The following is a 12,492-nucleotide window of genomic DNA, read 5'->3' on the forward strand; positions in this document are numbered from 1 at the left end:
TGGGATAATGAATCAGGTTTGAATCATTTCTGATTGTTTCCATTATCCTCCATATATAGAGAGAGACCTGAATCTTGTTTAATTGTGAATTTAATGTCCATTAAAACAAGGGTGCAAGAACACTGGCGGGAGCCAGACATGGTGCCTGGATGAAGGCATTGTGCTTGCGTCTCTCAAATGCAGACCTCTGTTTTAGCCCTGGGTGAACGCACTTTTCCCCTGTGCAGCATAGCACTATTGCAGTCATGCTGGTATCGAACCGAGAGGCATGTTTGTTTTAAATAGGAAAAAGCCACTTGGAGAATGGGCAATCGGAGTTGTTTCAGCAGCTCATGTTGTGGAAAGGAGATCTGAACGGCATCCTCCTGTCAGCTGCTGAGCGGGGAGAGTTGACAGACCAGCTGGTAGCAATGTCACCCATGGGTATGTTCTGCTAACATGTAAGCAAATGGGTTTAGCTCTTAAGGGTATCCTAGTGTTAGTTGTGCAGGACCAGAAGCAGGTCTTGTTCTATAACACTGTGCTAACAATACCTGGATACAAAACAGACAGAAATCCACACAGACAATCTCTGGGACTAGGGGAGGAGGGAAGAATGCCCAGTGGATTCCTTCTGGGTTCCCAGACAGGGCAGTCATCTTACTTCCAAGCACAAAAACGAATTGTCCTCTGACATGTGATAGTCCTTTCAGTCATTTGATTTTTGTTTAAATAAATTTGTAAGAACTGATCCTGGTACCATCTAGCCCCTTGGTCACTTCCAAACCTGTTCCCTGTCCCATTGCTTAGATGACTCAATTTAGAAGGCTTAAAACATAACGAGCTATCCTAAGGCAGAAAAGGTGGGTATGTGCAGAAGTCACTGAATTTAGAAGTCAGTTTTACAGGGAATCCTTCCTAAGTGTAAGTCCTTGTCGTTAGCTATGCTACCTTCTGTATTGCAGCTGGCTATCGGGCCTGGGTGTGGACAGTAGAAGTTTTCGCGAAACAGCTGTGCTTTCAGGAACAGTATGTCAAGGCTGCCTCCCATCTCCTCTCCATTCACAAAGTGTACGAGGCTGTGGAGCTACTGAAAACGAACCATTTTTACAGGTCACTACCCTGGACCATTTTGACTGTTTTTAATGCAAATGGAATGGTCTGACTGTTGTCAATTTCACTTCTTGGCTCTGATGTACTAGTATGGTACTGTAATATCTGAATCACAGACACTGCGGTGGATTATTTAAAAGGATCTAGTCAACTTAAAAATCAGACTTCTGTCTGAATTTATTTAACTACTGCTACAGGTAACTCCTAAGATCAATGTAACTGAAAAGGATTAGAGAAAATATATATTAATTTCTTTCTTTTGTGAATTTGGCAGTACTTTGCTTTCAGTCAGTCCCACTTTTTCCCTGGTATAGCCAGTCAGTTTTTTTCTTTTGTTTGCTTGACTGAGAAAACATTTTACAAAATAGAGAAAAAGACAAAATCATAATACTTAGTGGGCAAGGGGACTCGGGCAGGTTTTGTATGTGAAAATACTGTTAACTCATTATTACTTTAGTTTACTGGATTTCAAAGTGGTGTTCCTTTTTTAAATTAAATAGGGTGCAGTGAAATAACAATGAGTGGAAACATTCTCATTACCATTAGTTACTGTAAACAAGATACATATTTTTAAATAAACTTTCCCCCTAGGCACACTGCATTGCATAGCTAGCCAGGTGTGTTAGCATTTTTTGGTTTCCTCAGAAGCATCAGGTATTTGCAGCTACTGGAGGTGGAATTCTGTAATTAATTGAACCAATAGCTTGATCCATTGAGATAAGTCTCTCCTACATCTTGGGCCTAAAATACTTGAGCTAGTTTCCTTTTGAAACCCCAGGGAGACTGCTGCGGTGAAAGGAGTGGGCCTAAGTGTGTGGCCTTGTATGCAGGTAATATTTTAAACTGGACTCTCTCATAAGAGTTTCTCTTTTTTGCCTCAGGGAAGCGATTGTAATTGCCAAGGCCAGGTTGCGTCCAGAAGATCCAGTCCTGAAGGATCTCTACACCTGCTGGGCAGCAATACTGGAAAAAGATGGTCATTATTCCACGGCAGCCAAATGGTAGGTGCCAGCAAAAAGGGAACAACATTGTCTTACTGGCTAAAAGAGAGAACATTCCTAGCTCTTCTTGAGAGACTATTCTAAACATAATTGCTGAGTTTTTTGAGAAATTGACTGTTGGTTTTGGACCAACTTCTGTTGGTGAAAAAGGCAGGCGTTCGAGCTCCACAGAGCTCTTCTTCAGGTCAGGGAAAGTACGGGGAGAGTCACAGCTAAATACAAGGTGGAAGAGATTGTTAAGCATCAGGAGTTAACATGTGTTGCAAGAGACCATTCAAAATTTAGTTGGCATTTTGCAGTTATAGGGCATAAGTGGGTTACAGACTTGTAATGAGCCATAAATCCAGTGTCTCTGTTGAGGCCATGGTTTCTGGTGACTAATGACATGGCCCCGATTACCTTGGTGTCTGAGCACCTCAGTCTGTATCCTCACAACACGCCTTTGAGGTAGGGAAGTGCTGTTAACTCCATTTTACAGACGGGGAACTGAGGCACTACTCCTACAGCGCAGGTTGAGGCTGCTGCAATAAGGAGTGGGAAAATGACATCTTAATACTAACCTGTTGCTAATTAGTTTTCATCTCTCTCTTTAGTTACCTGGGGGCTGCCTCTCCCTATGATGCAGTTAAAGTGCTGGCAAAAAAGGGGGATGTGGCATCCCTTAAAACGGCTGCGGAGCTGGCTCAGATAGTTGGAGAAAAGGATCTGGCGACAACATTTTCTTTCAGATGTGCTCAGGAGCTGCTATCGGCCAGGAATTGGGTGGGGGCACAGGAGGTCCTTCAGCAACAGGAAAGCTTATTGGTGAGGTTGCTTATCCCTATAGCAACAGGCTCCTTCCAGATACAGACCCATTTAGCAACCATTCGCCTTGCATTAGAACAGCCTCCAGATACTGCTATGATCCAGCTGAAGACTCCCTTTGGGGTTCTTCCTGACTGAAAGGTTTTGCCCGAGGTTTATTTCTGCAGCACTGTGTATGTGATACTTTGCAGAGATAAGCAAAGTATCCCTGTCATTGGTGGTTTGCAATCTAAGCTAGACAGGTATGCATGAGGATATCTTAACATGGAGGAGTGAAAGGGAGAGAGATGCCAAAACACACGAAGGGGGAAGAACTGGACCCTGGGAGAGCATATGTGTCTTTTTTAAGTTATGCATTACCATTGTTGAATTGTCCTGTGACTTTTTAAAAAAAAATATACAGCTAAGATCAGGTGCTGCAGTGGGGTCACTCTACCAAAGCAGAGGTCAGCAGTGGGAAGAATATGTAGCTCAATATCTTCGTAAAAGATACACACTAGCTCAAGCCAAGCCTTAATACAGGAATTAGTGGGCGAAATTCTCTGGCCTGAGTTCTGGAGGAGGGCAGACTATATGATCATAGAGGTCCCCTTCTGGCCTATAAATATCATCCCACAGTAGCTATGTCTGGAGCACGGAACTTGTGAAACAAGATTTCACTGAACTTACTTGTCAAGGGGGTTTATTCAATCTACTCTCGTATCGTTGAAGGTTTTTCTTTATCTTCGGATTTAGCAACTGTTCAGCACATTCTTCCATTTTGCTTGCAGGGACAAAGACTAGTTTTCTGCCTTAACGAATTGCTGTGCAAATGCCTTAGCAAAAGGAATCCAACTGAACGGAAAAGCTGCTCCCTGCCCTGCTACCACAGCTGGGTTGTGAGGAAGCAGGACTCTTTCCTGGAGATGGTGAGCGAGGTGTGGCGGAGCGTGTTTGGTGTGAATACCACTGAACAGACCAAGACTGTATTTGAGCAGCTGCACAGTATTGAGTATCCTCCTGCCACCAGCAACACACATCCCAAACAGGTAATTTATCTAGAATCTGTGTGTACTAACACTCACACCTCTGAAAATGGGGACAGGATGAGGTAATAGAATAGAACCTTGGTTTTACAAATGCTGATCTTATGACCGAGCAGTGATATGAACCATTTTTCCCAAGGCTGGGGGAGGGACGAATCAGACAATGAAAATGATGTCTATGAAAAACAAGTCTTCCCGTTCCAGTGCCTTCATTGCTGTGGTGTGAAGGGCAAGAAGAAAGTGAGGCAGTGCCCCATACTGCACCTTGTGCAACAGACGTACTGTAATTTTGAGATGTTCCTTTTTATTAAGTTTTTGATTTTTATGAAATCCTCAATCTCCAGTAGGGAAAATAAGGGTTCTACTATAATGCAAACACAACTGTAACTATAGGGCTGGGGTCACAACAACACTAATCATTCACTGTGTGGCAGACTGGATTGGTTCCCACGACCAGGTTGATGGTTCAAGACCGTATAAAGAGATGTTAAGAGGGGAAGAGTGCTCTTAGGGTTGAAGTACTAGACTGAGACCCAAGAGATCTCAGTTCAGTGTCCAGCTCTGCTCCAGGCTCCCTGTGACTTTGGATGAGTTACTTAACCACTCTATACTCCCGTTTCCCCAGCTGTAGAATAGGGTGCATGCTTGCCATTGTAAAGCCTATAGTCCTGCTTGTCACTCTGAAGTGCTTTGACCTCCTCAGCTGAAAGAGGATATGTACATTGTAGCAGAGTTAAGTGGGGCACATGTTAAAGTTGGCTGGGGTTAAGTGATGTGTTTTGAGGGACTCTACTGGCTTCCTTTCAAAATGAAAACAACCTGCAAGCCTTGCATATGGCTGCACTTCTGTTATCCTGAAGTCCCCTTCGTGGCTTGCAACAAAACTCTTAACAAGGACTCTGCTGTTTCCTTTAGCTCCTGTTCCATATCTCCCATGATCTGACCCTAGCAGCGCTGAGCCATGAGACAGCTTCATGGGATGAGGCAGTGAAGGCTATTCTTGGAGCTGTGACCCGCAGCTATGATGCCGGGAACTTTATTCTTATGCAAGAAATCTGCAATCTCCTCCTTCCCAAAGGTAAATCTCCTCCTTCATTTTTCTGGCGTTGTGAGCAGCTCTTCAGTGCAGGATCTCCATAAACTCCAGTCCACTCAGTGGGCTTTGGAGTTCTACTAAGATCTAGCAAAGAATGAGACATTCCCATCAGCACATCCACGCTCACACTAGTTAGGTTAAAACATTATGTAAGGGAGATATAAGATGTAAACCAACCACTAACTGCCAAGGGTTAGGAAGAAACTTCCCCTATGACACGGTTAATCCATCATTGTCCTCTGCAGAGTTACTTACATCTTCCTCTGAAGCATCTGGTACTGCCTGAGCAGGATACTGGCTAAATTGACCCCAGGGGTGATCTGCTACGGCAATGCCTATTGTATAAATTAGCTTCCAAAACATTGGAAGTTGTGGGGTCTCTGTAAATGTTAGGAAGCTGTCCCTATCTGCTCACTTCACTTCGAAGCTAACTCCAGAGTGAATCTGGACCGCTGTATAGCTTTGCAAAATATGTGCATTGGGCAGTTCTATGTATAGTTTTGGAGAAACCCTTTTAACACGGCTTTTTTCAATCCCCTTTCAGGCTGTGATCATCTGAGAGACAATCTGCACAGCACAAACACTCAGAGCATGGCGGCTTACAGAAGTTTAGAGGGCTTTGTGGCTTATGGGCTGCTGTATGATCTATGGTGGAACCTACCCAAGGATTCCCTTGTCTCAGAACAGGCTGTGCTGGATTCTGTGCCATGTCCTAGTGAGCAGACAGCTGGTGACCAGAGCCATCTCACACCTGTCTCTTCCCCCGAAGAAACTGCTAATCAAACTGCAGCCGAGCTGGAAGGAAACCTACCCAGTGCAGACCATAACAGTAGGACAGAAAGCAACACAACAGCTAGCTTAAGTGATTTGGAGGAGAGGCAGTTGAAATTGAATGGCTATAAAATGCTCCTTTCCGAAGTGCATGCTGCTTTGCAGAGCACCCAGAAGGACGTATCCGAGGTCCAGCAGACATTGGCAGACATGATCCGCCAGCACCAGAGAAACAACCTCCAGGAAAGCGTAAAAGATGGCGCGCAGGAAAGCAAGATGCATGTGAGCTCCGAGATTGAATCGGACAGGCTGGTGTCCCCAACCAGCCAGAGCCAGTGGTAGGTTTCAAAACAGCGAGGTGCTGAGTGAGATCAGATTCTGCTTTCTCAGTTTGCAGTTGCTCTGGCCTCCAGCTTAATTCACTCACTGTACGAATCCTGAGAAACTAAAATCACTGAAGCTGTTCACAGGCCATTTCAAAAACTTGAACAAATGAGAATTCACATCCGATGGCAAAGGATTGTCGGAGATCTCCGAACTGAACTGCCACACTCCCAAGCTTACTGTAGATGAATAAATGCCCTTAAAATATACAATGCCTTAATGCTGCCTAGCTTAAGCAATGCATTAGGAGGGCGGGAGAATGGAAAGGGCATGCTGGGTAGAAGAATTTCTGTCTCTTTTGGTGCATGATTTGTTTGGCCTTTGTCATTCAAGAGTTGTACGTGGCCATGTTTGGTTTAGTTCACCCGTCTCCCCTGCTTTGAAGGTGGGGACAGTACACTTAGGTAAAGCAATTATTGTAACGTGTTATATTCTCTTGACAGTAAAGAAGCAGCAAAGGAACCAGTTTCCCTGCCTGAGCTGATGAAACAGCTTACAGAGGCAAACCAGAAGCTGGCAGAATTTCCGGAGAGTTTAAAGGTAAGGTTTAAAGTGGGGTAGTACTGGTCAATAAGATGACAGTCTTTGGTGCTTGCTAATAAGGTGGTTTCTTGGCCAAAGAAGATAGCACTTCAAGGGCTATGCTACCATTGCGCTCTCCAGTTCTGCCAGTTAACGGCCTCTGACTTTTGTGCACCAGGGAAGCAGCAGTCTAGATTTAGGCTTGCCCAAGTGTTTCATCACTGCACTATCTGATGTTGGTAGAGGGGCAAAGTGCTGCTTTTTGCCTGGATATACTTGTTTGTGCCACTTTAAAGAGACAAGTACTCCATCATGTCTGGACAGGAGAAACCACTTCACTGCAGTCCAAAAATGAATGATAGACACATCGCAGCTTGCCATTGGCTCTAGTCACAACACAAAAGTTGCATTGAGAGAGTTTGGTTGGTTACAGTCATCATCTCGTTGGTTAGACTGTTTGCACTAAACCTGAGAAAAGTTTCCTGGGCCACACAACATGAGTAGCTTCCCTAGTTGGGTGAGGTGTTGTAGACTGTTGTGATGTAATTTTCCTCCTCAAAACATGACTTCTTCAGTATAGTTAGAAGGACTTTGAGGAGTCTTCTCACTAGCTAGAACTTTGAACTACACTCCTGTGTGACTCTCTCATGTACTTTTAAAGTATTCCTTACTAGTTATGGTGATTATGTAAGAGCATAAGACCAGTCATACTGAGTCAGAGGAATGGTCCGTCTAGCCCAGTATCCTGTCTTTGACAGAGGCCAGTGCCAGATGCTTCAGAGGGAACGAACAGAACAGGGCAATTATTGAGTGATCAATTCCCTGTTGTCCAGCCCCAGCTTCTGGCAGTCAGAGGTTTAGGGACAACCAGAGCATGGGGTTGTGTCCCTGACCATGTTGGCTAATAGCTCTTGATGGACCGATCTTCCATGAACGTATTTTTTTTTCTTTTGAACCCAGTAATACTTCTGGCCTTCACAACATCCCCTGGCAAGGTGTTCCATAGGTTGACTGGGCGTTGTGTGAAAAAGTATTTCCTTTTGTTTGTTTTAAACCTGCTGCCTATTGACTTCATTGGGTGACTCCTGATTCTTGTGTTAAGTGAAAGAATAAATAACACTTACTTACTTTCTCCACACCAAAAAGAAAAGGAGTACTTGTGGCACCTTAGAGACTAACCAATTTATTTGAGCATGAGCTTTCGTGAGCTACAGCTCACTTCATCGGATGCATACTGTGGAAACTGCAGCAGACTTTATATACACACACAGATCATAAAACAATACCTCCTCCCACCCCACTGTCCTGCTGGTAATAGCTTATCTAAAGTGATCATCAAGTTGGGCCATTTCCAGCACAAATCCAGGTTTTCTCCACACCATTCATAATTTTAAGATTTCTATCCTATCCCCCCATATTTGTCTCTTACTAAGATGAACAGTCCCACTTTTTTTAATCTCTCCTCACATGAAAGCTGTTCCATACCCCTAATCTTTTTTGTTGCCCTTCTCTGTACTTTTCCCAATTCTAATATATCTATTTTCAGGTGGGGTGATCAGAACCACATGCAGTATTCAAGGTGTGGACGTACCATGAATTTATGTGGAGGCATGATGTTTTTTGTCTTATTATCTATCCCCTTCCTAATGGTTCCTCACATTCCGTTAGCATTTTTGACTGCCACTGCACGTTGAGCAGATGTTTTCAGAGAACTATCCCCAATGACTCCAAGAGCTCTTTCTTGAGTGGTAACAGCTCATGTACACCTCATCGTTTTGTATGTATAGTTGGGATTATATTTTCCATTGTGCATTACTTTGCATTTAGCAACACTGAATTTCATCTGCTGTTTTGTCACCCAGTTTTGTGAGATCCCTTTTTACGTTTTTCAGTCAGCTTTGGACTTAACTATCTTGAGTAATTTTGTTTTGTTTGCAAACTTTGCTACCTCACTGTTTACCCTTTTTTCCAGATCATTTCTGAGTATGCTGGACAGCACTGGTCCCAGTTCAGATCCTTTAGGGACCCTACTATTTACCTCTCTCCACTGTGAGAACTGATCATTTATTCCTACCCATTGTTTATCTTTTTAACCAGTTACTGATCCATTGAGAGGACCTTCCTCTCATCCTGTGGCAGCTTATTTTGATGAAGAGCATTTGGTGATGGACCTTGTCAAAGGCTTTTTGAAAGTCCAGGTACACTATATCCACGGAATCACATTTGTTGACACCCTCAAAGAATTCTAATAGACTGATGAGACATGATTTCCCTTTACAAAAGCCATGCTGATACCCTGTTCATCTGGGTGTCTGATAATTCTGTTCTCTTCTTTAGTTTCAACCAGTTTGCCTGGTACTGAAGTTAGGCTTACCGGCCTGTAATTGCCAGGATTGCCTTTGGAGCCTTTTTTTTAATATCAGCGCTACATTCGCTATCTGCCAGTCACCTGGCACACAAGCTGATTCAAGCGATAGGATACATACTCCAGTTAGTAGTTCTGCAATTTCATATTTGAGATCCTTCAGAACTATTAAGTGAATACCATCTGGTCGTGGTGGCGTACTGCTGTTCAGTTTATCAGTTTGTTCCAGAACGACTTCTATTGATACCTCACTCTGACAGATTTGTCACCTAAAAAGACTGGTTCAGGTGTGGGAATCTCTCTCCTATCCTCTGCAGTGAAGATCGATGCAGAAAAGCTAAATGAATGATCTGCAATGTCTCCCTTGAGTGCTCTGTTAGCACCTCAATTGTCCAGTGGCCCCATTGATTGTTTGGGAGGCTGCCTGCTTCTGATGTACTTACAAAAACAGCAAGGTTTTTTTTGTTGTCTTTTGTTGGTTGCTCTTCAGATTCTTTTTTGATATCCCTAATTATACTTTTACAGTTGACTTGCCAGAGTTTTTGCGCCTTTCTATTTTCCTCAGTAGGATTTGACTTCCATTTTTTAAAAACTGTTGTTTTGTCTCTAACTTCCTCTTTTACTGTTTTAGCCATGGTGGCTTTTTTTTTTCCTGTCCTCTTACTGGTTTTTTGTTTCTTTTAATTTGGAGTATACATGTAGTTTGAGCCTCCATCGTGGTGTTTTTAAAAGGTTTCCATACAGCTTGCAGGCATTTCACTCTTGTGACTGTTACTTTCTGTTGAACCAGCCTACTCGTTGTGCAGTTTCCCTTTTTGAAGTAAAGTGTTACTGGAGTGCGTTTTTTTTTGGTATTTTCCTCCCTCTGAGGATGTTGCATTTAATTACATTATGGTCGCTATTATCGAACTGCTCAACTATATTCACCCCTTGGACCAGATTCTGTGCGCCACTTAAGGCTGAACCAAGAATTCTCTCTCCAAGATTAGCTGCTCCAAGAAGCAGTCACTGAAGATGTCTAGAAATTTTATCTCTGCTTCCCATCCTCAGGTGACATGTTCCAGTCAATAGGGGGTTAGTTGAAATCCCCCATTATTATTGGAGTTTTTTGTTTGTGTAGCTTCTCTAATCTCCCTGAGCATTTCACAGTCACTACCAACCACCTGACCAGCATGGTGATTGCATATTGCTACTGCTATGTTCTTCCTATTCAACCAAGGAATTTCTATCCTTAGAGATTCTATGGTACTGCTTGATTCATTTAAGATTTTTACTATATTTGACTCTTTCACAGATAGTGCCCTTCCCCACAAGCACGACCTACTCTCATTCCTGTATATTTGGTACCCTGGTATTACCGTGTCCTATTCATCATCATCATTCTACCACGTTTCTGTGATGCCTGTTCTATCAATATCTTCATTTAGTACAAAGAACTTGAGTTCACCCATCTTTGTATTTAGACTTCTTGCATTTGTAGACAAGCACTTATAAAATCTGTCAATAAAGCCTGCCTTCATTTGATGTAATTGAATGGAACTCTTTCATTTGACTGTTCCTTTTCAGCTCCTACCTGTACTTTTTATCAGCTTCTATCCTCTCTGCTTTTGTAGGATACAAAGTATCCTCCTTAATAAATCCTCCCCTAAGGGATGTCTGTCTTCCACACCTGTGAGCTTTCCCCTACGCTTTAGTTTTTAAAAACTTCTGACCTCTGGTTCTGTTTTGGTTTAGATGGAGATGTCCTTTCCATCTAGACTCCTCCGTTCCCAATAAACCTAAATCCCTCCTTCGAACACCATCGTCTCATCCATGCCCTGAAACCCTGCAGTTCTGCTTGTCTAACTGGCCCCACATATGGAACTGGAAGTATTTCAGAGAATGCTACCATGGAGATTCCTGGACTTCAATCTCTTACCTAGCAACAGCCTCGAGGACTCTCTCTCCAACCTTTGCCTTATGTCACTGGTTCCTACGTGTATCATGACCAGTGGCTCCTCCCCAGCACTACACATAAGTCTGTAGATGTCTCGAGAGGTTTGCACCTGGCAGGCAATTCACCATGTGTAAATAAACACTTCTTACTAGCCCAGCACTAACTGCTAAAATTAGATGATTAATTAAGGTGATATTTTTAAAAAAATCAATATAAAGCCACCTGTGCTTGTCCTCATCCCCTACCCTTCTGGATTCTGTATTAAAAGGAGAAGTTAGCAGTTCTGATCCTGAATACAAGCTCAAGAAGGAGGAAACAAACTCTGCTAAACACAAATATATTCTGTATTAGAAAAGGGAAGCGCATAAAACTGCAGCAAAAGATTTGTTTTTCCCAAGTGCTCTTCCACTTTGTGTCACTGTCAGCAATATTTCCACAGATGGTTTCCCTCTCCTGAATTACTTTACGTGCTAGTACCACCCTGTTTAAAGAGCAGCTAACATCTATGGTTCTCTTTGCAGGTCTTCCCTTTCCCAGATGTGCTGGAGTGTGGCCTTGTGCTACTTCACATTGGATCCCAGTGCCCTACAGAACTGAGTCCAGAACTGCAGCAACAGGCCTTGGACCTGGTTAGGAAATACAGCAGAGCTAAAGTTTATGAAAAGATCAGCAGAAAGTTCTTAACGTGAAGTTATATTCAAGCCTGGGCAGCCTGAGTTACCAGCAGCTACTCCAAGCCAGGGCTGTACTGTTTTTTGAAGTGAAGGACTGTCTGTGGTCACCATACGTTGGAGGATGCTTTGTTCTAGAAAATGGAGTACCAAAAATCAAGTTTATATACAGACTCCCCCTAACTGTCAGTTACTAATGGCCCTTTACAGCTCCATAATTGATACTTTGTGCTTGTAAAGGTGGAAAGCTATGGCCCTTAAACTTTTGGGGAGGGGAAATTATGCCAGAGAAACCCTTGAATTTACATAACACTTGTAACACCAAATTAGACATCATCATTTTGGCAGTGAAAAGGTAGCAGTTGCCATCTAATTAAGAGCAGTAACTTGATTTAATTTTAAGCAACTTACTACTTAACCAGTTTGTCTTGGGCACATGAGTTTTTTGTTTTTAGGGGGAGAGTGTTTTGCTTCCTCTCTGAATAAAAGTCTTACCTTTTGAGCTTTGAATTTCATTTGAAAGGTGATTGGGGAGAAAGGAACCAGAGGTTATTTTTGGAAAGGGGAGAAAGGAACCAGAGGTTATTTTTGGAAGTGTATTAGAATTTAGCTGACAGTCAAGTTTTATTCACATTGTGCCATATGCTACTTTAGGTTCAGTTCTGTTAAATGATAAATTTTTCATGACTAAACCAAGTCTCATCATCTTAGGGGAAGGTAGGAGTGGCAACCTTTTGTGAACGTTTGCTGAAGAGGAAAGTAGCTTCTTCCTGCTACTACACTGATGGTATATTTGGCCCTAACAGTAGTTCAGGTGGGCAGTAA

The 12,492-nt window shown here is 42.9% G+C and overlaps 1 protein-coding gene across 4 annotated transcripts in view; it reads left to right on the forward strand.

The window, feature by feature from the left end:
* GEMIN5 (gem nuclear organelle associated protein 5) overlaps positions 1-12,169 on the forward strand; it is a 35,907-nt gene extending 23,738 nt beyond the window's left edge. For 2 of the 4 annotated variants that reach the window (XM_073355229.2, XM_073355233.2), the window contains 9 exons: positions 286-423; positions 945-1,092; positions 1,974-2,093; positions 2,687-2,897; positions 3,668-3,925; positions 4,838-5,000; positions 5,563-6,127; positions 6,617-6,713; positions 11,518-12,169. In XM_073355229.2, the coding sequence (XP_073211330.2) occupies positions 286-423; positions 945-1,092; positions 1,974-2,093; positions 2,687-2,897; positions 3,668-3,925; positions 4,838-5,000; positions 5,563-6,127; positions 6,617-6,713; positions 11,518-11,685 (1,868 nt within the window). In that variant the 3' untranslated portion in view covers positions 11,686-12,169. The other 2 variants (XM_073355232.2, XM_073355231.2) reach the window with 2 other exon arrangements.
* The last annotated feature ends 323 nt before the right edge of the window (positions 12,170-12,492 follow it).

This window comes from Lepidochelys kempii, chromosome 8 (genome assembly GCF_965140285.1).
Source record: "Lepidochelys kempii isolate rLepKem1 chromosome 8, rLepKem1.hap1, whole genome shotgun sequence".
In the NCBI taxonomy this organism is placed as follows: domain Eukaryota; kingdom Metazoa; phylum Chordata; order Testudines; family Cheloniidae; genus Lepidochelys; species Lepidochelys kempii.